General features: G+C 44.1%; 1 protein-coding gene across 1 annotated transcript in view; it reads left to right on the forward strand.

Annotated features, from left to right (window-relative positions):
* Positions 1–23,894, forward strand: part of CPQ (carboxypeptidase Q) — a 281,871-nt gene that overhangs the window by 217,683 nt on the left and 40,294 nt on the right. The window contains exon 6 of the mRNA XM_072151470.1: positions 19,424–19,515. Within this exon, the coding sequence (XP_072007571.1) occupies positions 19,424–19,515 (92 nt within the window). The remainder of the gene's footprint in view (positions 1–19,423; positions 19,516–23,894) is intronic.

Genomic DNA, 23,894 nt, shown 5'->3' on the forward strand with positions numbered 1-23,894 from the left:
AGAGGCTTCCGTCGGCACACTCTGCTATAAAACCTAGACTGGTGGAGGGCTGCAGTAATTGTTGACTTTGTTAAACTTTCTCCCATCTCCCTGTTGCAGCCACAGTGATCTTGGGGTTCTTCTTTACCTCTATCACCAAGGCTCTTCTCCCACAATTGTTTGGTTTGGCTGGACAGCCAGCTCATCCTAAACTTTTTCCGTTTAAGCCTTACGGAGTCCACTGTGCTCTTAGGAAGCTTGAGTGCTGCAAAATTCTTTTGTGTCCTTGGCCAGATGTGTGCCTTGCCACAATCCTGTCTCTGAGCTCCTTGGACAGTTCCTTAGATCTCATGATTCTCTTGCGCTCTGATATACACTGTGTGCTGCGAAGTCTTATATAGAGAGGTGTGTGCCTTTCCTAATCAAGTCCAATCGGTTTAATTAAACACAGCTGGACTCCAATGAAGGAGTAGAACCACTTCAAGGAGGATCAGAAGGAAATGGACAGCATGTGATTTAAATACAAGCGTCACAGCAGAGGGTCTGAACTTATTTAACTTACCAATTGGCTGCAATGAAACAAAGAGTGAAAAATTTTAAAGGGGTCTGAATACTTTCTGTACCCACTGTATGTCTATTTTATGTTATCCTTTAGTTTGGAAGCACTGCCTTTTTTTTATTAAAGCTTCACTTTAATAATAGCTTTCTTGTATTCTAACAGTTCCATTAAAGAGAACTTGTCATTAGGGACCTAATTTTCACTAAAGATAGGTTGCTGGAACCCATTACAGCTGCGTTGCAAATATGTCTTTCTGCCTTTTCAAAACATTTGCATTACCAAATATTTGTGTTTTTTAACTTATCTTGCACCCTGACAGAATACTCTGTCTAGTCCCAGAGGATGGGCTTTGGTTTGGATGCATTTCAAAAAACACCATGTGACTTGCTGCTCACTCCTCAGCACCCAGCCCCCACCTTTGTGCTCTTGTAAAGCTTAGCCCTCCCACACTGATGTCAGCTCACCAGGCTGTAAGCTCTGTGTAGGAGTAAGAGGGAGGAGCTGTACAGAAGCACAAATGTGGGGGCTGAGAGCTGAAGAGTGAGCAGCACAGACAAGTCACATGTTGTTATTTTAAATGCATCTAAACTGGGTGCAAGGTAAGTTATACCACACAATTACATTGTAATGCAAATGCTCAGAGAAAGCAGAAAGGCATAATTACAATGCAGCTGTAATGGTCTTCTACACCTGTCTTTAGTGAAAATGAGGTCCCTGGTGACAGGTTCCCTTTAAGTCAGCAGAGTTGTTACCTAAATTGCATAATTAGTGCATGTAATATTGTATTTGGGCATAGTCAATGCAAAGTGTCGGGTCAGCCTTATATATGATGGTGACAGCTAAAAGTAGCTGAGATTGTGGAGGGCAGAGAGCTGTCAGAGGACAGTTCACTGTCTATGGTTGTGGTTTCTGGTAGAGTCTCTACCAAAAAATCCTTCTTTGATATTCTTGTGAACAAGTCCACCTTTTCGGTTTTCTGAAAATTATTGTGAAAGTGTTATAAGTATCATAGTAGATAAGGTTGAATAAAGACATAATTATCTGAAGCTCAACCCACGTAATCCTAGAGAAGTGTTGCACATACACACTGGGACCGGGGCATACAACCTGCACCAGGACACAGAACAGAGCAGCAGGAGAGGAAAGAGAGAACGTCCTTCATGGAGTAGGATGTAGAAGTGGAGCCAGGGGAGGTGAGTATTTTTTAACTGCTCTGAGGGTCTCCAGTATTATAGGTTTGCTCTGGGGAAGGGTCTCCATCTGCTCTTAGGGGGGGGGGGGGTTGTATTCAGTATTATACATCTGCTCTGGGGGGTTCTCCTGTATTATATGTATGCTTTGGGGGCTTTTTTTAGTATTATGGGTCTGCTCTCAGGAAGAGTCACCAGTACTATACATTTGCTCTTAGGTATCCAATATTATGCACTGGGAGGGAGGGGGGGTCTCCTCTATTATACTTCTGCTCTAGGGGCTCTCCAGTTGTATATGTCTGCTCTGGGGAAGAGTCTCCAGCAATATAGATCAGCTCCTAGTGGGTATCCAGTATTATCCGCCTGCTCTGGGGGGCAGGGCCGACTCCAGGTTTTAGTGGGCCCCTGGGCGACAGAGCCCTAGTGGGCCCCTTTATGGGCCACCCTCCTGTAGTCACACTGCCCCCCTCCCTCGCATGGACACACTGCCCCCCCATCCCCGTGTACACATCCCCCCCTCCTGTATACACACTGCCACTCCCTCCCCCTGTATACACACTGCGCCCCACCCCCTGTATACACACTGCCCCCGCCAGTAAATAATGTGCCCACACAGCCCCCGCGAGTAATGTGCCCCACACAGCCCCCAGTAAGTAATTCCCTCCACACAGCCCCCCAGTAATGTGCCCCACACAGCCCCCCGTAAGTAATGGGCCTATGCAGCCCCCCAGTACATAATGTGCCTATACAGCCCCCCAGTAAGTAATATCCCCCACACAGCCCCCCAGTAAGTAATATCCCCCACACAGCCCCCCAGTAAGTAATATCCCCCACACAGCCCCCCAGTAAGTAATGTGTCAACACAGCCCCCCAGTAAGTAATGTGCCCACACAGCCCCCCAGTATGCAATGTGCCCACACAGCCCCCCAGTATGTAATGTGCCCACACAGCCTCCCAGTAAGTAATGTGCCCACACAGCCCCCCAGTAAGTAATGTCCTCACACAGTCCCCCAGTAAGTAATGTCCTCACACAGCCCCCCCAGTAAGTAATATCCTCACACACAGCCCCCCAGTAAGTAATGTCCTCACACAGTCCCCCAGTAAGTAATGTCCTCACACAGCCCCCACCAGTAAGTATTGTGCCCACACAGCTCCCCCAGTAAGTAATGTGCCCACACAGCCCCCCTGTAAGTAATGTCCTCCACACAGCCCCCCTGTAAGTAATGTCCTCCACACAGCCCCCCAGTAAGTAATGTCCCCCACACAGCCCCCCAGTAAGTAATGTCCCCCACACAGCCCCCCAGTAAGTAATGTGCCCCACACAGCCCCCCAGTAAGTAATATCTCCCACACAGCCCCCCAGTAAGTAATGTGCCTACACAGCCCCCCAGTAAGTAATGTGCCTACACAGCCCCCCAGTAAGTAATGTGCCTACACAGCCCCCCAGTACGTAATGTGTCCACACAGCCCCCCAGTATGTAATGTGCCCACACAGCCTCCCAGTAAGTAATGTGCGCACACAGCCCCCAGTAAGTAATGTCCTCACACAGCCCCCCCAGTAAGTAATATCCTCACACACAGACCCCCAGTAAGTAATGTGCCTCACACAGCCCCCCAGTAAGTATTGTGCCCACACAGCTCCCCCAGTAAGTAATGTGCCCACACAGCCCCCTGTAAGTAATGTCCTCCACACAGCCCCCCAGTAAGTAATGTCCTCCACACAGCCCCCCAGTAAGTAATGTGTCTCACACAGCCCCCCAGTAAGTAATGTCCCCCACACAGCCCCCCAGTAAATAATGTCCCCCACACAGCCCCCTAGTAAGTAATGTCCCCCACACAGCCCCCTAGTAAGTAATGTCCCCCACACAGCCCCCCAGTAAGTAATGTGCCTCACACAGCCCCCTAGTAAGTAATGTCCCCCACACAGCCCCCTAGTAAGTAATGTCCCCCACACAGCCCCCCAGTAAGTAATGTGCCTCACACAGCCCCCCAGTAAGTAATGTCTCCCACACAGCCCCCCAGTAAGTAATGTGTCCACACAGCCCCCCAGTAAGTAATGTCCTCACACAGCCCCTCAGTAAGTAATGTGCCTACACAGCCCCCCAGTACATAATGTGCCCACACAGCCCCCCAGTAAGTAATATCCCCCACACAGCCCCCAGTAAGTAATGTGCCCACACAGCCCCCCCATATTCTCCCCCTTCCCTGGCCCCTGTCATGCCTCACCTCACTGATGCAGCTCTCTCCGTGTGTTCACTGCTTTCCCCGGCAGGTCATGTGACCATGACTTCATCATGACATCTGGACATGGCAATTGGTCCAGGGGCCCGAGTGTGCCCCTCCAGTACCCCGGGTGCTGGCGCCGGGCCTTCAGGGGGGTCTCTTGTATTATATGTTACTCTGGGGGGGGGGGGGGGGAGATCTCCTGTATTATACGTATGCTTGGATGGGGGGGGGGTCTCCTGTATTATATGTATGCTCTGAGGGTCTCCTGTATTATATGTATAATCTGGGGGTCTCCTGTATTATATGGATACTCTTGGGGTCTCCTGTATAATACATTTGTTCTGGGGCCTCTCCAGTTCTATAGGTCCGCTCTGGGGAAGAGTCTCCAGTGTTATAGATCAGCTCATAGGGGCTCTCCAGTATTATTGTCTGCTGTGGCGGTCTCCATTACTATTATTGTTTGGTTTGTTCACTGTATTTGTTACTAGTGCAACCCATATAAGTTGAGCTATAAGACAATGTCGGACCAATAAAGGTTGTGCACCCCTGATCTAGTGGAAAGCAAAAACACCCTAAAACAACAACCCATGAGAATAGTTCAAGTTCCTTTGTAACTAAAAATTACAAAATAAAACTCTTTGTCCAATGCCAAAATTCTGGTTCACATAAATATTGTATTTTCCAGACTGTAAAACACACTTTACTAGACCCACCCCAGATTTAGTCATTAAAAAAAAGTACAAACATATTTGACAGCAATTAAAAAATCCCTGGTGGTCACAGCTTTACTACAACTATTCACACAACTCTGCTCACGCACAGCTTTGCTACATCCATTCATTCACCCACAGCTCTGCTACATCCATTCACTCACATACGCATCTCTGCTACATTCATTCACTCTCACACAGCTCTGCTACATCCATTTACACAGGCGCAGCTCTGCTACATCCATTCACTCGCGCACAGCTCGACTACATCTATTCACTCGCACACAGCTCTGCTACATCTATTCACTCACACACAGCCCTGCTACATCTATTCACTCACACACAGCTCTGCTATATCCATTCACTCACAGACAGCTCTGCTACATCTATTCACTCACACACAGCTCTGCTACACACATTCACTCGCGCACGGCTAGGCTACATCTATTCACTCACACACAGCCCTGCTACATCTATTCACTCACACACAGCTCTGCTACATCTATTCACTCACACACAGCTCTGCTACATCCATTCACTCACACACAGCCCTGCTACATCTATTCACTCACACACAGCTCTGCTACACCCATTCACTCGCGCACAGCTCGACTACATCTATTCACTCACACACAGCCCTGCTACATCTATTCACTCACACACAGCTCTGCTACATCCATCCATTCACTCACACACAGCTCTGCTACATCTATTCACTCACACACAGCTCTGCTACACCCATTCACTCGTGCACATATAGGCTACATCTATTCACTCACACACAGCTCTGCTACATCCATTCACTCACACACAGCTCTGCTACATATATTCACTCACACACAGCTCTGCTACATCCATCCATTCACTCACACACAGCTCTGCTACATCTATTCACTCACACACAGCTCTGCTACACCCATTCACTCGTGCACAGCTAGGCTACATCTATTCACTCACACACAGCTCTGCTACATCCATTCACTCACACACAGCTCTCATATCCATCCACTGACATGTTCAGCACTTCTCCATACCTAGTCCAAGCGTCAGTATGGATAAAATGTCTTCTCATGCCCTGGCTCCATCTTTCACTTACAGTAAATAATTCTTGTCTATCATGATGGTAAAACCATCTTACCCATTGACATAGGGGATACCGGTTACATGACCTACATAAAAACAGGTCATTAGAAAGTTACTTTATCAACAACTCTAATGGGCACCTGCACTGTCCTCATGCTGTGCTCTTAATACACAAATCTGTGTTATCCTTAGACCTGCCATTTCTTTGAGTAGGGGGTCATTTCTTTAGAATTATCATTTATAAATGACTCTCTCTTCCATTGAGATTCAATATTGGTCAACATCTGTCTGACTTGGGTCTCTGCATGTCCATGCCACATATTTGGGAGCATATGCTGTGCCAATTGCCCGTATGTATCTACACCACGTGTGCAGCTGTTCCTAAGTTGCTGTCCTCAATGTTCCACGTTCCATTTACCAGCCCCAGTGCCCATCCCTCGGGATGACGTAGAAATTTGCATTTGTAGAATGATTCGATATTATTTTGTAATTTTAGACAGTATTGGATTACAATAATGGGGGGTTCGGTCGGTAGCCCGGGGCTCAAGCCTTGTGGGGGGCTCATGACCACTTACCAAATTTTATACTAGGAAGGGCCTTCACTCATGAAATTCTCATACATTTGTTATTGCTTTGAATACATATGTACACAAGAGCCATTACTAAACCTTTGATGGTCCTCCATATGTCCTGACAAATTGTAGGCAGGTAGAAGGGACAAATCTTCCATTCCCTAAGAAGCTTGAGTCTAGTACCATACAGTAGTTACACCCCTTTAACATTTTCTCTCCTTGTTTTATTGCAGCCAATTGATAAGATCCAAAAAGTACTTTCCTTAATGTACACCCTGCCCCAATCTTGACAGGAAATGAAACAGAAATTTTTGCTAATTTATTAAACAAGAAAAACTGAAATATCACATAGTCATAGTCATAGTATTCAGATTCTTTGCTGTGACAATCATATTTATCTCACATGTCCATAGCTAACATTAATGAGTAAAAAGAGACCTTTTTTGATCTTACCTATTGGCTCCAATAAAACAAAGAGTGAAAAATGTGAAGGGGTCTGAATACTTACTGTACCTACTGTATGTAGGAGATGAATTCCAGACATGTAGGGGCTATAATATTCATACAGCCCAAGGACCATGACAGTCTTAATCTGCCCACTATTTAGGTAGATCTGGTGGTAGGTACCTCTAATGTATGTAAGGATAGCCCTTTTTAGGGCTCATCCTTTAGCCCCCTTTATCTTTTTAAATCTTTAATTGTGAAAATATGCTAATTTACCAAGGAATCTACTGGGGCGTGAAGTAGCTGTAGCTGAGGCTACACAGCTCGAGTACTACATGCCCCGGTAGACTCCTTGATCCTCCTACCCAGATATCTTCAGCATGCAGCTACGAGGAGCTGCGCACCCTCGTCCGCGAAGCCGGTGTTCTGCGCATGTATGATTAAATAGCATTGCCCTTATCCCTAAGTGGTTCCTTTCCATGGCTGCAATATTAAAATATCACACTAAGTGAGTCCTGCGTAGTAAATTTTACTTGTATTGCCCGGCCTCCGTGTTACTGATTGACAGTTCTCACTTCTAGAACATGCTGCTATGTGGAACATTGAAAGAACAAGCCCTGTTACATGATTGAGCACTTCATGTCGTGTGGCCAGGTCCTTAGGTCCTTTACCCAGTAAGATTTGCAATGTTTACCCTGGTTTACGCTGGTACACACGAGGACCGCCGTATGTTAAAGCTCCCCCATTCGTTTTTGATACTTTTATCAAAGGGCTGTTACCAGATATTTATGATATGTTGAGGACCTACACTTACCTTTAGGTCTTCAGACCTCAGCTTTAATGGAATTGTGGTTGGACTGTTGGTAGCTTTTCCATTAGGAGAGCCAAAAACCCCAAATTTCAAAGGTGTAGTCCGCTCAAAGCATAGAGTGAGATGGTGCTCAGTAAACTTTTGTTGTCAAATGTGGATGCCAGAGTTGTGACCAGTACCAATGAGACATTTATGACATTTGCCATATGATAAATACTTCAGTTAGGACAGCCCCTTTTAATATTTCCTTTTATTTCATTATATCTGATGCCCTAGTCTGTCATTGAAAAGCGGTGAAAAATTTCTACTACCTCGTATTAGTAGTTAGTGTCCAGCTCTTTCCAGGACAATTGTATCTTTATATAAATGAATGCAGATGTAAACCGTTTCTTCTACAATTGTGAAGCTTTATTTTTCACTAAGTAGAAGCACATTGCAACACATGCACGTTTCCGACACGACATTCAGCGTAGTGTCACCAGTTTGCAACCTGGGGTGACCTTGTACAAAATACAGCGCACTTCTGCTGAGTTCATTGGTCCTTTGTGAATATGGCTCGAGAGGTTTTACAGTTTTCTATTTTCTATACAACAATGAGGGTTATAGTTCAGTTTTGTGTGTTATTACTTCATAATGATATGCAGCTGTTTATTAGAATTGTGGATTGGACTAAGAATTGTCTATCTTGTAGGCTTATACCTAATTGCTAAAATGGAGAAAGCTGAAAAGTTTAAGTCTCCTGATCATTATCCAATAGTCAAGTTTAAGAAGAGATTTTGGTGACCAAGAGAACACATGAAGCCCCACGGCAATATCAGACATGCTGGTGAAATTCAAAATGTTAAATTCCTCACCACTCGCCAATTTGGGTAGTCAGGAAGCCCCATTCACACTAGATGGTAGACTGGTCCCACTAAAATCAGTGGGTTCAGCCCATCTTCACATAATGGGGCAGATTTACTTACCCGGTCCCGTCGCGATCCCGCAGTGCGTTGTCTGGCGAGGATTCGGGTGCGGCACGATTCACTGAGGTCGTGCATCTGAGTTCCTGCATCCGTCGCTTCTGCGCCGAGGTCCGCCGGAGTTCACCTTCTTCCCGATGCATGTGAGTGCTTGATCTTGCGACACAAATCCGTTTTTAATTTCCACGGTGTGTCTGAATCCGCCAGGTTGTCTGACGACCATGCCCCCCAGATTTCTGTTGCGTGCAAGCTGGCACCGATGCGCCAAAATACGATTGCGCGTGCCAAAATCCCGTGGCAATTCAGCGCAAAACGGAAATATTCGGGAAACCCGACGAAAGTGCGGCATTCGGACCCTTAGTAAATGAGCCCCAATATGTATAATTAGATTTGAGCGGACCTGCCGATCCTGTTTGGCTTTGTCTGTGCACCTTGGAAGTTTTGCCAGATTGGTGGTCCAACAGTCAGCCCAGCAAATTGATGCCCATATCAATTAGCCATGGCTTTGATTGGCATGGGGAAGTCCGCTCAGGTCTATAAAAGACCACTATAAAATATAAAAAGTTAGAAGTCAGCGGCACTCACCGTTTCAAATCTGCAAAGCTTTATTTTCTATCTTCTGAATCGACAAGGAAGCGGCCAGGGTAGGTGAGAGTATGGGGTGCAGGATGTATGAGCACAAGACGTTTCACATCTGAATCGGCACTTTCTCAGGGTCTCAATGACCGACGTTTGCACCTGTCCTAAATAGGAAGTGCTAGATGCCATTGTCATTGCAGCCACAACTTTGTAAGTGGAGAAATTAAAAAGTTCTGGCTTTTGGAAGTTGCGGAGTGAAAAACGGAAATGCAAAAATGGAAGTATTTTTAGATTCTGTTTCTATTAATTTGGTTTCCAGCACATAGCAATTTACAGAGCTGATATGTCATACCATTCGGCACCTCTAAGGCTTTCTACTGTCCACGTAGAGACACTTAAGAAGATTTAGGATTAAAACATGTTGCTCACACTGTATCCTTTATACATATTCAACAGACGTCCACAATCCTATTATCATAAAACACAACTTAGCATAGATACATATGTGAGAGAACGGCAAAAATATTAAAATTCACAGTAATTTAGATGCATTATAAATGTGACTTATTATTCTAGTGAAGGTACAACATTTAACAAGTTATAGAAATGTGTAGACTTTATTATTTTTTTGTGAACTTTTTTTATTTAGATTTTTGGAATTTTTCAGGTGACTTAAAAGTGGAAAACTTTTAATGCATTATCATAAAGTAATTCATTGAATATGACCTTGGATCTTGTCTGAAAATAAAACTCAGTTTTTCAACTTTTGCATCACTTTGGGTTCTAGAATTTTAACTATTACCGCATATTTAAAGGGTTCTACCGTTGTCAGGAATCTACTTTCTTAGTAGATCCAGATTGTTAGTCTACTCGCCTTTTATTAAAAACTAATCTATGTGCTTTGATACTTTTATTTTATTTTTATGATTTTTAGCTGCAGAGGCTACTGGGAGGTGGTGTATCCTCTATGAGTTTCGGGGCTACGGTTACTCCATGGTAGTAGCTTCTGCAGAGCCACCCCCTGCGCGTCCATGGCACCTGTGAACACGGTGGCATAGCCTGTGCAGGTGCAGTCACAGCTCGGTGAAGCCGGCAGGGGACGAGGAACACATGATCAGCACTCCCTGCTGGCCAGGGACACACCGGGATCCACTGCGCATGCGCTGGCCGTGCCGCTGCATTAACAGCCTCTGCAGGCAATTAGCATGAAAATGAAACAAAGCACAGTTAGTTTTTAATAAAAGGTGATTAGGGATGAGTTAGATTTGGCCGCTCTAATGTCAGGTAGTAAGTTAGATTTCCTATAACATACATCAATACAGGCAGTCCCCGGGTTACGTACAAGATAGGTTCCATAGGTTTGTTCTTAAGTTGAATTCGTATGGAACTATATGTTTTATAATTGTACTTTCAAACAATTTTTTGTGACAATTGGAGTTTCAAAATGTTTTGCTGTAATTGGACCAAGGATTATCAGTAAAGCTTCATTACAGACACCTTACAGCTGATCATTGCAGTCTGGGACTAAAGTAACATCCAGAGACTACACCAGAGGTCACAGTGGGCAGAGGGGTCCATCTTTAACTAGGAGTCATCTGTAAGTTGGGTGTTCTTAAGTAGGGGACCGCCTATACTCATGATAAAACTTTAAGACTATCTAAAGGAATATTCCTATTTTATAGGTTTATGGTGTCACTGGTAAAGTATAGCCAATATGATCTATTGAAGGAACAGAAATGCCCTTTCTCCTACTTTTTAGTAAAGCGGTTGTCCCATCACTGATGGTAACCCTCTATCTACCAAGACTTGCTTGGATTGCGAATGACCAGAGACAATTCCATTCATGAAAATGTAACCTTTCAGATATGGTGGTCAATTGAGACCGCAGCATCTGAGAGGTTACTGTGGAGACTGAGCTCTCATCGGTAGCCTCTGGAGAAGCCCCGACAGCATCTTTAATCTCTACTTCCCTTTTGCAAAATGTACATCTTGTACTCCTGGACTCGAGCAGGTGCCTTATCTATGGGTTTTGTTAATTGACAGTGTCATACAAGTGTCGGTCACAGAGGCGATGTGAGCAGACGCATAGAGAAGTTGGGCAGGCAAGTATGGGGGCCCGAACTGAACTTTTGATCAGGGCCTTTCGCAATACCCTGCTTTTTATCTGTATAAGGCTGTCTGTAGAATTTATTGGGGGCAAAACTTCTGACAAACTCCTCCCTTTAAATATATTTAGCTGAGTGATAATCCAGTAGAAGCCATAGCCCAGCGTCCCAGTGAATGCTGAATTATTAAAACTTTAAACATTTTTGAGAAAGTAGCTAATACGTAGAAAATCTGTTTACAATTGGGGAATTGTTGCAATTTCTGGCTAAATCTTCAAGTCTCATGGCATTAAAAAATGAATAATTTAATATATGAACATTTCCGTTTACTATATTAAAAATTACTGGCTGTAATGGGTTGCAGATGTGGTTATATGAAGTATCACCTCGGGGCAGAGACATAGGATGAAATGTTATAACTTCTCTATTTTGCTAGTTTGCTATTGTTTTTAAGAGTCAGCATCTCAATCTATTCATCTTTTGTATAAATCGGCTTGTAAATTAATCAGAGGATACTGTGCAAAAGAACCAAGCGTGACTGAAAGGGATCCTGGCACCTTGTACAGTGAATGCAATCCTATAAAAAATAAAGCAATAAATAAATAAAAATAATCTAAAATACAGATTCTATATATATATACCATGTATACTCATGTATAAGCCGAGTTTTTCAGCACAAACAATTTCCTGAAAAACCTCACCTGGGATTATACAGGAGTCAATAAAAAATAAACTTACATACTCACCCTCCGGCGCCCCGATGCTCACTGCGGCTCCCGATCCTCGGCGCAGCTCCTGGCAGCTCCTCTTCGGTCTTCTCTCTGCTGTAATAGCCGGCAGAGACACTTCCTTGCGATCTGCTGGCCAAAGCACACTATGATGCGGCGGTGTTGCCACTGATGACGTCATAGTGTGCGCCGGCCGGCAGATCGAGTGGATGGGTTTCTGCCGGCTAACACAGCAGAGAGAAGACTGAAGAGGAGCCACCAGGAGCTGCGACGAGCATCGGGGCACCGGAGAGTGAGTATGTAAGTAGTTTTTTTTAATGTGCTTGTTAAACTGTGGGCTGGCTTGCTGTATATTACATGGGGCTGGCTGTATACTACTGGGGGTTGGCTGCCTGTATATTACAAGGGGCTGGGTGGATGTATACTACATAGGGGCTGGCTGTATAATACATGGGGCTCACTGTATACTACATGGGGCTGGCAGGGTATATACTACATGGGGCTGGATGGCTGTATACTACATGGGGGCTGGCTTTATACTACAAGGGGCTGGCTGGCTGTATACTACATCGGGCTGACTGGATGTATACTACATGGGGCTAGCTTGATGTATACTACATGGGGCTAGCTGTATAATACATGGGGCAGGCTGGCTGTATACTACATGGGGCTGGCAGGGTATATACTACATGGGGCTGGCTGGCTGTATACTACATGGGGCTGGCTGGCTGTATACTACATGGGGCTGGCTGGCTGTATACTATATGGGGCTGGCAGGGTATATGCTACATGGGGCTGGATGGCTGTATACTACACGGGGGCTGGCTGTATACTACATGGGGCTGGCTGGATGTATACTACCTGTGGTTGGCTGTATAATACACAGGGCAGGCTGTCCGTATACTACATGGGGCTGGCAGGGTATATACTACATGGGGCTGCATGGCTGTATACTACATGGGGCTGGCTGGCTATTTACTACTGGGGGCTGGCTGGCTTTATACTACTGGGGGCTGGCTGGCTGTATACTACTGGGGGCTGGCTGGCTATATACTACTGGGGGATGGCTGTATACTACTGGGGGCTGGCTATATACTACTGGGGGCTGGCTGTATACTACTGGGGGCTTGCTGGCTATATACTGGGAGACTGTGACCAATGCATTTTCCACCCTCAGCTTATACTCGAGTCATTAGGTTTTCCCAGTTTTTGGTGGTAAAATTAGGGGTCTCAGCTTATACTCGGGTCGGCTTATACTCAAGTATATATGATAACTTGTATTTTATTTATCCATTGGACGGTCCTGTTTAATAACTGACCAGATATCTCTATATGTGAAGTCTTACTAGGGAGGCAAATTATTATCAAGTTTTCCCAAAGCACTATGCATAAATCTTCCCAGCTACTTTTTGACAACATCTTTAGTTCAGACACCATATTCAACATAACACAACCCCCTTAGTCCTTTAATTGGGTTTTTGGAGATGTCATTTGCCCCTCACTACTGCATCCTTTCCAGCTTGTAGAAGCAAGCCAAATTAAATCAGAATCCAGACTAGACCATAGACTATATACAAACCTAAGAATTATGGTGGACCCCATAAATTATTAAGTTCCAAGATCCCCATTACCATGTACAGACCCCCAAGCAGAACCTCAGAACATAATAGGTATGACTTGCAATTAGACCCCAGACATAGGGCACTGCTACATAATTCAGTTCAACACCCCAAAGTTAATACAGACCCAGTTGAGACCTCCTTCACCAACATAACAGCTCACACTGCCCTACTATACCTACTTGCTCCACATAGCAGTTTAGTTGCAATTTTTACAACAAAATACATAAGAGGATTGGCCTGAGTGGCTGCCAGATCTACACCAGATCTCATAACATAGTGACTGTGGTAATCTTCTTATATTTATTATTCATCCCTTCTAAAATACACTTTTAAAATATGCTAATAAGCCTCAAAGGCTACTGGGGCGGTTCCCAGAGCCCCACCCTCTTACACTGTGCAAGAGAACTTCCCCCTCCCACTTTGTACTGAAACTTCCTGTGTTGCAGTGAGATTACATCAAGCAGAGGGAGGGGAACGTGCTGAGGGAGCAGATGGGATGGGCGAGACAATGTAACAACCTGTGAATCTGTATTATAGAAGGGCTCTGATAATGCCCCAGAGCCTTTCAGGATCATTAGCATAATTTTACAAGTTGATTTTTGAAAAAAGGAGTCCATGGATAACAAATATAAGAAGATTACCACAGTCCCAGTGCCTGGATCTATGAGTAAGTGTCCCTGGTTTATCATGATGGATTTTCCTTTAAGAGGATTTAAGTTATGTGGCCTTAAAATCTACTCTATATAAATATCATATGTAGTGGAGCCAACACGTGACGGTGTCAGCACTTCTTCCGCTGGCCATGGTTCTCTCTGCGTACTTCACCGCTGTTTGAAGGTTTTATGCACGTTCCCCAGCTGTCTTGGGGTGGACAATCCTGGAACCCCCCAGATCACTGTATATATCACTGGCCATAAGGATGAAAATTATAGGGTCACTTGGAAAACACACTTGAAACTAGTGAGATTTACCCATAAAGCAATGGCACTAATATAGTAAAATACCATAATAATGCTCGTTGGGAGACCTCACAATGCAAATCTCCTCCTATGCTAAAGACAAGGAAAATCCAACAGTAAAAAAAATTCCAAGTTCCAAAGAAGACCTTATACTAATAAGAAGAAAGAAGACCTTGTGCTAATGATTTACACCTCAAGGAAGGATCCTGGGGTTTCAAAGTATCACCACTGCTTTTATGTTTGAAATATAACATACATCATCCTCACTTCTCCTCTTAAGGCTGGAAAAGTTAAATATCACAGTAGCGGGACATTTTTGGGAAATGTGGGAGAAGTTTATTTGTGCAGAGTCATCATCTCATAACACATATTTTAATTTTAACTTTAACATATTAGTCCAGTGGAACTAATATTGGAGAGAAGTGATTTACAATTGGTTATTTCTTGGGTGATTTATATATGTGCATAAGGCTGGGGTTACGACACCCACTAAGCCACTAAAAACCTCCATGTTACCATGAAAATCCTCTACTAATTACAGTGGCTGAAGCTGATGATAATTATGCTGTAGTGCAGTGATGGCGAACCTTTTAGAGACACAGTGCCCAAACTACAACCAAAACCCACTTATATGTCGCACAGTGCTGACATGACAATTTAAGCAGTAACTTATTGATCCTTGCTGTATCACAGGTTTCAATCGTATTTGCATCCTGAGGACATCAATACAATTATAAGAAGAGGGAGAAATTTGGATGGTAGCTTTCTTTCAGGGTCTCCTGAAGAGGCAAAATCAGGGGACCCAGAGCAGGAGCTCCAACAATAATCCATCTCTGTCCACACCTTCTTGCTCCTCCTGTAGTTCTGGCAGCCAAGGATTTCACTTTAAAATAGCGCTGAGTATGGCATATCCTGGGCCGTCTTGGACCACAGGAGAAAGCCTTGAGTCCTGTCGGGGAAATCCTGTGCTGGGGTAAAGACCTGGGTACCCACAGAAAGGGCTTTGAGTGCCACCTCTGGCACCCATGCCATAGGTTTGCCACCACTGCTGTAGTGTTAGACTGCCCAATCTAACTTACCATCTCCTACTCTTCCAGGACCATATCTTCCAGTAGACACTGTGGGAGCAGTACCAAGGGCGGCTGTCGGGCAGAAATCTGGACAATTCTTATATTAAAAAGTATTAAGCTGATTACTCGAGCACCACTGTCCCTTGGTCAGAATAGCGGGTTCTGTCGGCATAAATTCGCAGAAGCATCTTATTTTCTATGGGCTGGCGGACTCTGCAGAAGATTGTAGGCCGAATAGGTTGAATGGTGGCAAAGTGATTCTCCACCGGTCCATAAAACAGGGCAGTCACTACCAACCACCTTATTCTCACTTCTTCCCCCCCATTTCTCAGAACCCCTACACTTACTTTGGCAGAAGTCCTGAAGTGTTGTGCACACATTCTGCTAAAAAAAAGTGCCTTTACTCTTTATGTAAACTAGCCTGAAGGGCTCCTAGGGGCATAAAAAAAGCCCCTCCTGATACATACCCCGTGCAGCCCTTCTAACTAGCCCAGGCAGCAGCGGTTAAAAGGTCTGCAGGGGCGTGTATCTGGGGCCCATAGGGACTCTGTTAACATTCCCCAGAGCCCTTCAGGCTAATTTAAATAGATATTAAAGATTTTGCAGCGATTTAACCTCAACCAAGCACTGTTGATGCTTTATAGGGGTTTAATCATGTGATAGTTTTCCTTTATGGTTAGTGGGTAAGGGTTAGGATTAGTGACTTACGCTTAGGGTTTATAAATTAGGTTTAGGAGTTAGATATATAGTAATCTGGGTTCTGTTACCATATGTATAAAGTATCTGTATCTACAGTACGCTCAGTTCTATTACTGTATATATCTAGTAAACTCGTTTCTTTTACTGTATCTATACAGTAAGCTTGGTTCTGTTAGTGGATCTCTGCAGTTAACCTGGCTTTGTTACCTCATCTATACTTAAGCTTGGTTCTGTAACCACATCTGTACAGTAAGCTTTGTTCTGTTACTGTATCTATACAGTCATCTTGGTTCTGTTACTGTATCTATATTGTCGTCCGCTTCGTTCTGTTACCATATCTGTAAGGTATGCTTGACTGTTTGATAGTATCTATACAGTATAGGAAGCCCCATTGATGTGACTGGTGTCCAGGGTGGAGCTGTATCGTGTTTTGCATTGACATATATAGGGCTTCTGATACCTGAAAGTCCTACTGGCATAGATTTGCAGTCCCTGATTCTGAAGATTGTGGGAGGTCTCTGTAGTTGGACCCCTATCCTGTTGATAGAGGATAATTTTAAAACTTGATGCAGCCCCTCTAAGGTTTGGGAAACAATTATTGTAGATTAGCTGTATTTCCCGATCCTTGACTTCCAGTGATATAGTCCTCTATGATGGTTCCAGTCACTTCCTCCCTGCGGTACTGTGGATATATACAGGACTCATGTTTTTGGTATGGGAGATTAGTACCAAGGGGACGCAGTGACACTCAGCAATATAGATCACTGTGAATCGCAGGTTCAGCTTGGTTTATGGAATACGGCTCACATATGATCCTTATTTAACGGATTTAACGTAGTCATCTGAATGAGGCCGAAGAATGCTATCATGGCATTCCATCTCTCTTATTGTCCTATAAACCTGTTATTATAACATTCTATTATAGTCTGTGGTTTGTTTAGAAAGACTTCTTGTGCTTTGCGTTTCCGTGCCATAATCATAGACGATAAAGCATTGTGCCCTGAAGCCTTGGTTTATGTACGGAGCCTCTTCTCAACTTCTTAGAAATCCACGGGATTGAGGATGAGGACAATATAACAGTATCTGGGAAGACAATACCTGCATCCACAGGCTACATGTGCCCACCATATAGTACGGGGCGACATTTTGACTAGGTTTTCCAGTTAACAATCTCCAGGACGACTCTGGTATGTCTTTATTTCCAGCTAAGAAATACCTTTCATCAGTTATTAGGGGGAAAAAATGTAGCGAGTGTCCTCGGAACAATGGCGACTATTATACGGCACTGGAGGCAGCTCGGAGACCTGAAGCCTTATCCCCGCTCTACTTCCATTATGTTACGTCTGTAGGAGCAGCGTCGTAGGTATTCAGTACCTGTTATTATTTATAGCACATTATTTACCATCCTTCATCTTGCCCTTTGGTCAACCTCGGCGTCTTCTCTCTTTGTGTTTTGTTCTTTTTAACAAGAGAACCATATCCAAAAAGCTGCCCAGTATGTGACTTTGTAGACAAAAGAGAAAGTAAGAAGGGATTTGGCGGGCAACGTATTAATTAAAATTGACCCGACGGCCTGACATAAAACTTCAGCGGAGCATTGAAGATATCAAGTAAGTAATGGCCTTGTTAAAAAAAATTGTAGGAACAGTCTTGCTATTATATGTCATTCTTTACATACCAACGTGAAGGGGCAAAGGGCAGACGTTTCTTCTTTGCTAGAATAATTCCTTCCACCATAGAGACACATGAGGATCTCATTACGGCGTATTGTATTGCAGCACCGTGTTTGTTGTTTGGGGTACAGAGGTAGAACGACCATTGTTATATTTCTGCAAAAACTTGGCTATAGTCCCGTATAACTAGTTTTGGGATCCAACTCTTACTACTTGTAGTCTGTAACTTTACTACTCAGTCATTGCAGGATTTTGATTGGGGACCTTAACCCCTTTCTGCCCAGGCCTTAAAAGGCTTTAATGACCGGAGAATTTGTAATGAATTTTTACACATAGGGATAGGATAGTTAGAAAGAATAAAAATGTTATGGGACCCTTTTTCCATTTTTATTTTTTTGGGGGGAGAGGAGTTAAAAAAAAAAACTGTAGAAAAATATTTTTCTTTGTATTATATTGTAGATTTTGTTGTCAATTTTCAATTAAAATGATCATTATAGATGAATTCCCTAGTTTGTGACGGTCGTTTTAGATTTTTTTTATATTTTATTGGGGAATATTAATATTTTCTTTTGAAGAAAGATGTGATGTGTGTGTTTTAACTTTATATGTCCCCCATGAGGTCATAAAAGACATTTCCACACATTTTTTTTCTTTTTTTTTTTTTTTGACATTTGTTTCCTTTTTTTTTACTTTCCTGTTTTCACCTGTAACTGGGGAGCCCCAGTCTACAAGAGCCCCAGTTACAAGGGGAAAAGACCCTCTGCAGATGTTTGATTAGAGGTGAATAGATTTTGATTAGACCCAGCAGCTCTGCAGACCTGGCGATCACGTAACGGTTGGGTTTGTAGAGTAAGATGCAGTGCCGGCTCTGCTCCTCACTGCACTGCACTGATTCAGTGCTATACAGTGTGGAGAAGGAAGAAGGGGTAATAAACCGCTGCTCCCTTCTCCCTAGGGTCTCTAGCTGTCTAAATCAGCCAGGGACCCGGTCCTGCTTTTCGCAATTAGAAGAATACTACAGTAACGTCAAAAGACATCGCTACAGACTTAAGACCCGCGCCCGCTGACGTCTATAGTGAGTGGGCGGTCAAGGACGAGTTAACAAGACACATTATCAGCCCTACTCTTCACACATCCTCTCTCTAAGATCTAAATCACACATTTGGTTCCTAGGAAATCTAAACATAACCTTAGCATCAGTTCACATTCACATCAGGGGGTTTCGTTACAGAACCTAAGAGCGGAAGGTGAACAGAAAGTCGCTGTTCCCCATTGACTTGAAGGTTTCCTTCCATGATAATTCCGTTAAGATAGTGAGAAAAAGGATGTAGGCTGCTGCACAATTCTACTATTTCATAACGTAAGGAGGACTGGAACCTTCTTAACCCAAGAGTGAACTGAGCCCACAGTACGAAAAGTTTTCCGGTGATTCAGTATTTGTTTCTTTTCTCAGGTCTTCGTCCTAAAAGAACGATTCGTCTAGTGCTATGGACTGCAGAAGAACAAGGAGGAGTGGGGGCAAGACAGTATTATGAGAGACACAAGGTAAGAGGTCACTTCCATACAGCTTTCTGTAATGTTTTCTTGACTGCAAGGCAAGGCACTTTAAAGATTTTGAAAGTGTTAGAGGGGTTCTCCCACGAGGGCAAGTTAGGCCCTATCCACGGGATGGGGCCTCACTTGCTGATCAGTGGGGGTCTCTGTGCTGAGACCCCCACAGATCGTGAGAACGAGGGGTCTGACCGACCCCTCACCGCTCCTCAGACTAATGGAGCAGAATGGTCATGTGCGGTGTCGTCTGCTCCATTAGTCTGAGGAGCAGCAAGGGGTCGGTCGGACCCCTCGTTCTCACGGTCTGCGGGGGTCTGAGCACTGAGACCCCCACTGATCAATGAGTTAGGTTCTATCCCGTGGATAGGGCCTAACTTAAGTTTGTGGGAAAACCCCTTTAATGTCTGTTGGGATAAGTCATAAATGTATGAGCACTGGTATTCTATCTAGTCACAGGGGGAGGAGGGTATAGACCGCCTTAATTCCTCAACCATCTTAGCATCTACCAATTCCTTCAAATTCTTTGCAACCTTTACATGGGACTACTCTTAAAGGAAATCTACCACATGGATGCCATGCTTCTAAACCACTTATATGCTGTTCTGTGTATAATGAAACTGGATTATCCGTCACTGCGTCTCTGGGAGGGAGGAGGTAGTAAAAATTTCTTAATGGAGGTGTGAATAACCAGCAGGTAATGGAGCCAGAAGGGGCCTCTGTGACATATCCAGGAGCCCTGAGGCTCATTTGCCTAATTTTTAAAGATGCTTTTGTCAAAAACTATGCTATTAGAAACAAAAAGAAGAGCAGATCCTTTTTCAGGAGGCACACGCCAGCATGTAAGTGTACTTGGTTTAGGGGCACCTTCAAGGGAGTTGTCTAAGTGATCCCTGGATTTCATCCTTTAGAGCCAATGTATGGAGATGTAAACTTTATTGTATAAACACAACTAGGTCACTACCTCTTTGAGATGGCACTAAGGATGGGTCAAGAGATGCCAGCACTTCATACCAAAAAGATAGGCAAAATGTTGTGGCTTGTAGACAAAATAAGGTAAGGGCTGGCAGAGTTTGTCCAAATAGACCATTTGGAGATAGGTCAAGGTATAGGTCAAAGAAGCATGCGGAGGTCAGAACAGAGGTGCTTAAACAGCATTAAACGCTTGCATTGTACAGTCCTTGGTGATTGGCACCAAAGTCCATCTCATTGCCTTCTGCTTCACTTTGGGATCCCTTTCCTGTGGAGTTGGGTTGAGTTGAGTTGTGAGGTGGAAGTCGAAGCTTAGTGGAGTTAATAAGTCGGTTATGTGTATTTTTAATTTACATTCTACCTGGAAAGATCCCAAAATAATAGCTAATTAATAAGTCTTGTGTTAAGTAATGTCATGAAGGAAGCATAAAGCTGTGTGAGATTTCTTTCCACTGTGGGAATGTTGTTGGCTGCACATTTTGGGTGGTGTCATTGCCCTGTTGTCTCTCAGCAAAATGCAGTTGCGGGGGAACTTGCTGTTTCTAAGAAACATGATGTACATAGAAATAAACCTGCAAGTGGTTTTCTTATATGAATCTCAGACTGTTAGTGAGAGTTCACAAGATGCTAAGAGAGAAGCTGAGCAACAATAGATCCAGAAGGTCCAACATCTCAACAACATACTGTAACAGCATATGCTCGAATACAAACAAAGTGACGCCTCTTTCCTTACCGATCCCTTTTAGACTAGTATCTTAGAAAATGTTTTTGTCCGTTGTCATCTCCTGGTCGTTGGAATATTATGAAGATGAAGTCATCGATGTTATCGGTCCTTAATGAGGAACACCCAAATATGACCTTATCCTGATGACGGTTACATGAGGCCTGTCTCATGGATAGATCTGTATAAATGACATCAATAATTAATTATTATATTATATTATTATTAGTTCATTTGGGTAACTCTCAGTCTCTCTTAAAGGGCACATGGCATGATGGTTATGGGCCGCCATAAAGGGCACACACCATTATGGTTACATTTTTGGTTACCCAGTCTCGGCTGACACACAGGTTAGGACTTGCATTGCAGGATTAATTAGCTCTTTATGCAACACTCAGAAATGCAATGTAATGCCCTGTGGGCATTCAATGCAGTAAGGAGAAGAACAGCTGTAGAAAAGGAGGAAAAACTATTGTGACGCGATTAGTACTGACCATGGCATCTGGGCAGGTCACAGTTTGCACAGGTGTAGCTACCAGGGGCAATGGGGGAGTTGGCTCCCAGCCCTGGTACTTTGGAGGGACTGCCTTGGAGAGTTCAGCTTTATCTGTGTCCCCAGAATGCAGATACAATTTAATGTATTGGCCATTGTGCAGCCCTGTATTCTGTATACAAATGTCTGTCTATCTATATCTATCTATATGTGTCCTTGGTATTCTCCTTTTATTGGCATAAGGGTAGATTCACACAGCCATATGCCGCATACCGCTGTGCGCCGGAGAGGAGGAGGTGACCCCTCCCCCCACCGCTCGGCCACATACGGGGAAATATAGATCATCATGTCGCCATTCACACACAACGCTGATCGCCATTGCCGTCTATGAGGACGAATATACACCCCCCAGATGGCTGTCTGAATGTACAGTTACACAGTACCAGTCCAATTAGCCTACATAAATGGGTACAGAATTATACGACATCCTCCTATTCTACATATTTTAGCACAGTACAACAACTGTTATCCTACATATATAGGTACAACCCACATTACCACTGCTGCCCTCCTTAGGTATAAGGACAGCGCGGTATTACTACCATTAATCCTACATCATATCTTGGCAAGGCAAGATACTAGTACTCCTATCCTGCACTAATGGGTTTGTCACTTTTCTACTACTCCCATCGGGTATATATGAGTATGGTACAGCACTACTACTCTTATCCTACATGCACAGCACATTGCTACTGAACCTCCAAGAAAATTGCAGAGCAGTGGAAATAGATGGAAGAGTTTAGTATCCAAGCTCTAACTAGATCCAGTATCTACCACTTTACGGTCACTGTTTGGTGGTCATATGGATATACCAGGATTGGGTCCCCACTCAGGTACGGTCTCAGTTATCCCCGTCTATTGTCCAAGAGTTTTGCTTGACGTTACATAGTTGGATGACAGTGACCTCTGCCTGAAGATTATTTGTGGAACGTCTCATTATGTGACTGCTGTGGGCCCTAACTGTGATGTTTGTTCTCTTTCTCTTCAACTATCCATATACCCTGATCTACCATGATTGATAAACAGGTAGATATGAGACAGATAAATAGAAAGTGCAGGGCAGCTCTGTGTAACCAATGAGGCTGGGTGCAGGTCCGTGGGTTTTCAGGTATAAGCCTCTTCATATAAAAATAGGAAAAAAAGGCAGAACTTCCAGATTTCATTGAAAATTCAGGTGAAAAATGAATCTCAAGATGGCGACGTTTGGGTGTAAAGATGGAATAGACAGATATCACAGATATACTGTAGATAGATAATATCTAGAATGATAGGGGATACAGTAGACAGACAGACAGATAAATAGATATCCTGAGCGCCCACAACCTGGCCATAGGGTCTGGGCGGCACAGACAGATGTACATGCCCAGGGAGAGCAGACTGTGCCAACAGTGCCAAGACCAGGAGGCCACCGAGGAGGAGGTCCACCTCCTGTTACACTGCTCCATACTCAGCGGTGAGGGACACTCACTTCAGGAGACTTGCAGATCTCCTCCCGAGCTTCAGCTCCATGGAGGAGGATGAGAAGATCCATCCTGCTGGGGGAAGAGGAGACCACAATGGCCATAACCACAATGGGGCACATTTACTTACCCAGTCCCCGCGTGATCCCCGAGGTGCGTTGTCCGACGAGGATGAAGTCTGCCGCGATTCAAAACGATCGTGCTCCCGATATCCTGCATGTGTCACTTAGCTGCTCAGGTCCACCGGAGTTCACCTTCTTCTTCCCGGTGTATGTAAGTGCATGTCTTGGGACACAATTTGAATTTTGCATCCCGCGCTTATTCCGAATCAGTCAGGTTGTCCGACGGCCAGGCCCCCCGATTTGTGTCGCATGAAGGTTGGCATGATAGCGTGCACCAAAAACCCCTGTTAAACGCGGCGCAAAACCGAAATAGTCGGGAAACCCGACATAAATGCGGTCCGCGGACCCTTGGTAAATGGTAGATATGAGATAGATATGATAGATAGATAGATAGATAGATAGATATGAGATAGATAGATATGATAGATAGATAGATAGATAGATATGAGATAGATAGATATGATAGATAGATAGATAGATATGAGATGGATAGGAGATCAGGGGCATAACTTGAGGGGGTGCAGAGGTGGCGATCGCACCTGGGCCCA

The sequence above is a fragment of the Engystomops pustulosus genome, chromosome 5 (genome assembly GCF_040894005.1).
Source record: "Engystomops pustulosus chromosome 5, aEngPut4.maternal, whole genome shotgun sequence".
NCBI classification, from domain to species: domain Eukaryota; kingdom Metazoa; phylum Chordata; class Amphibia; order Anura; family Leptodactylidae; genus Engystomops; species Engystomops pustulosus.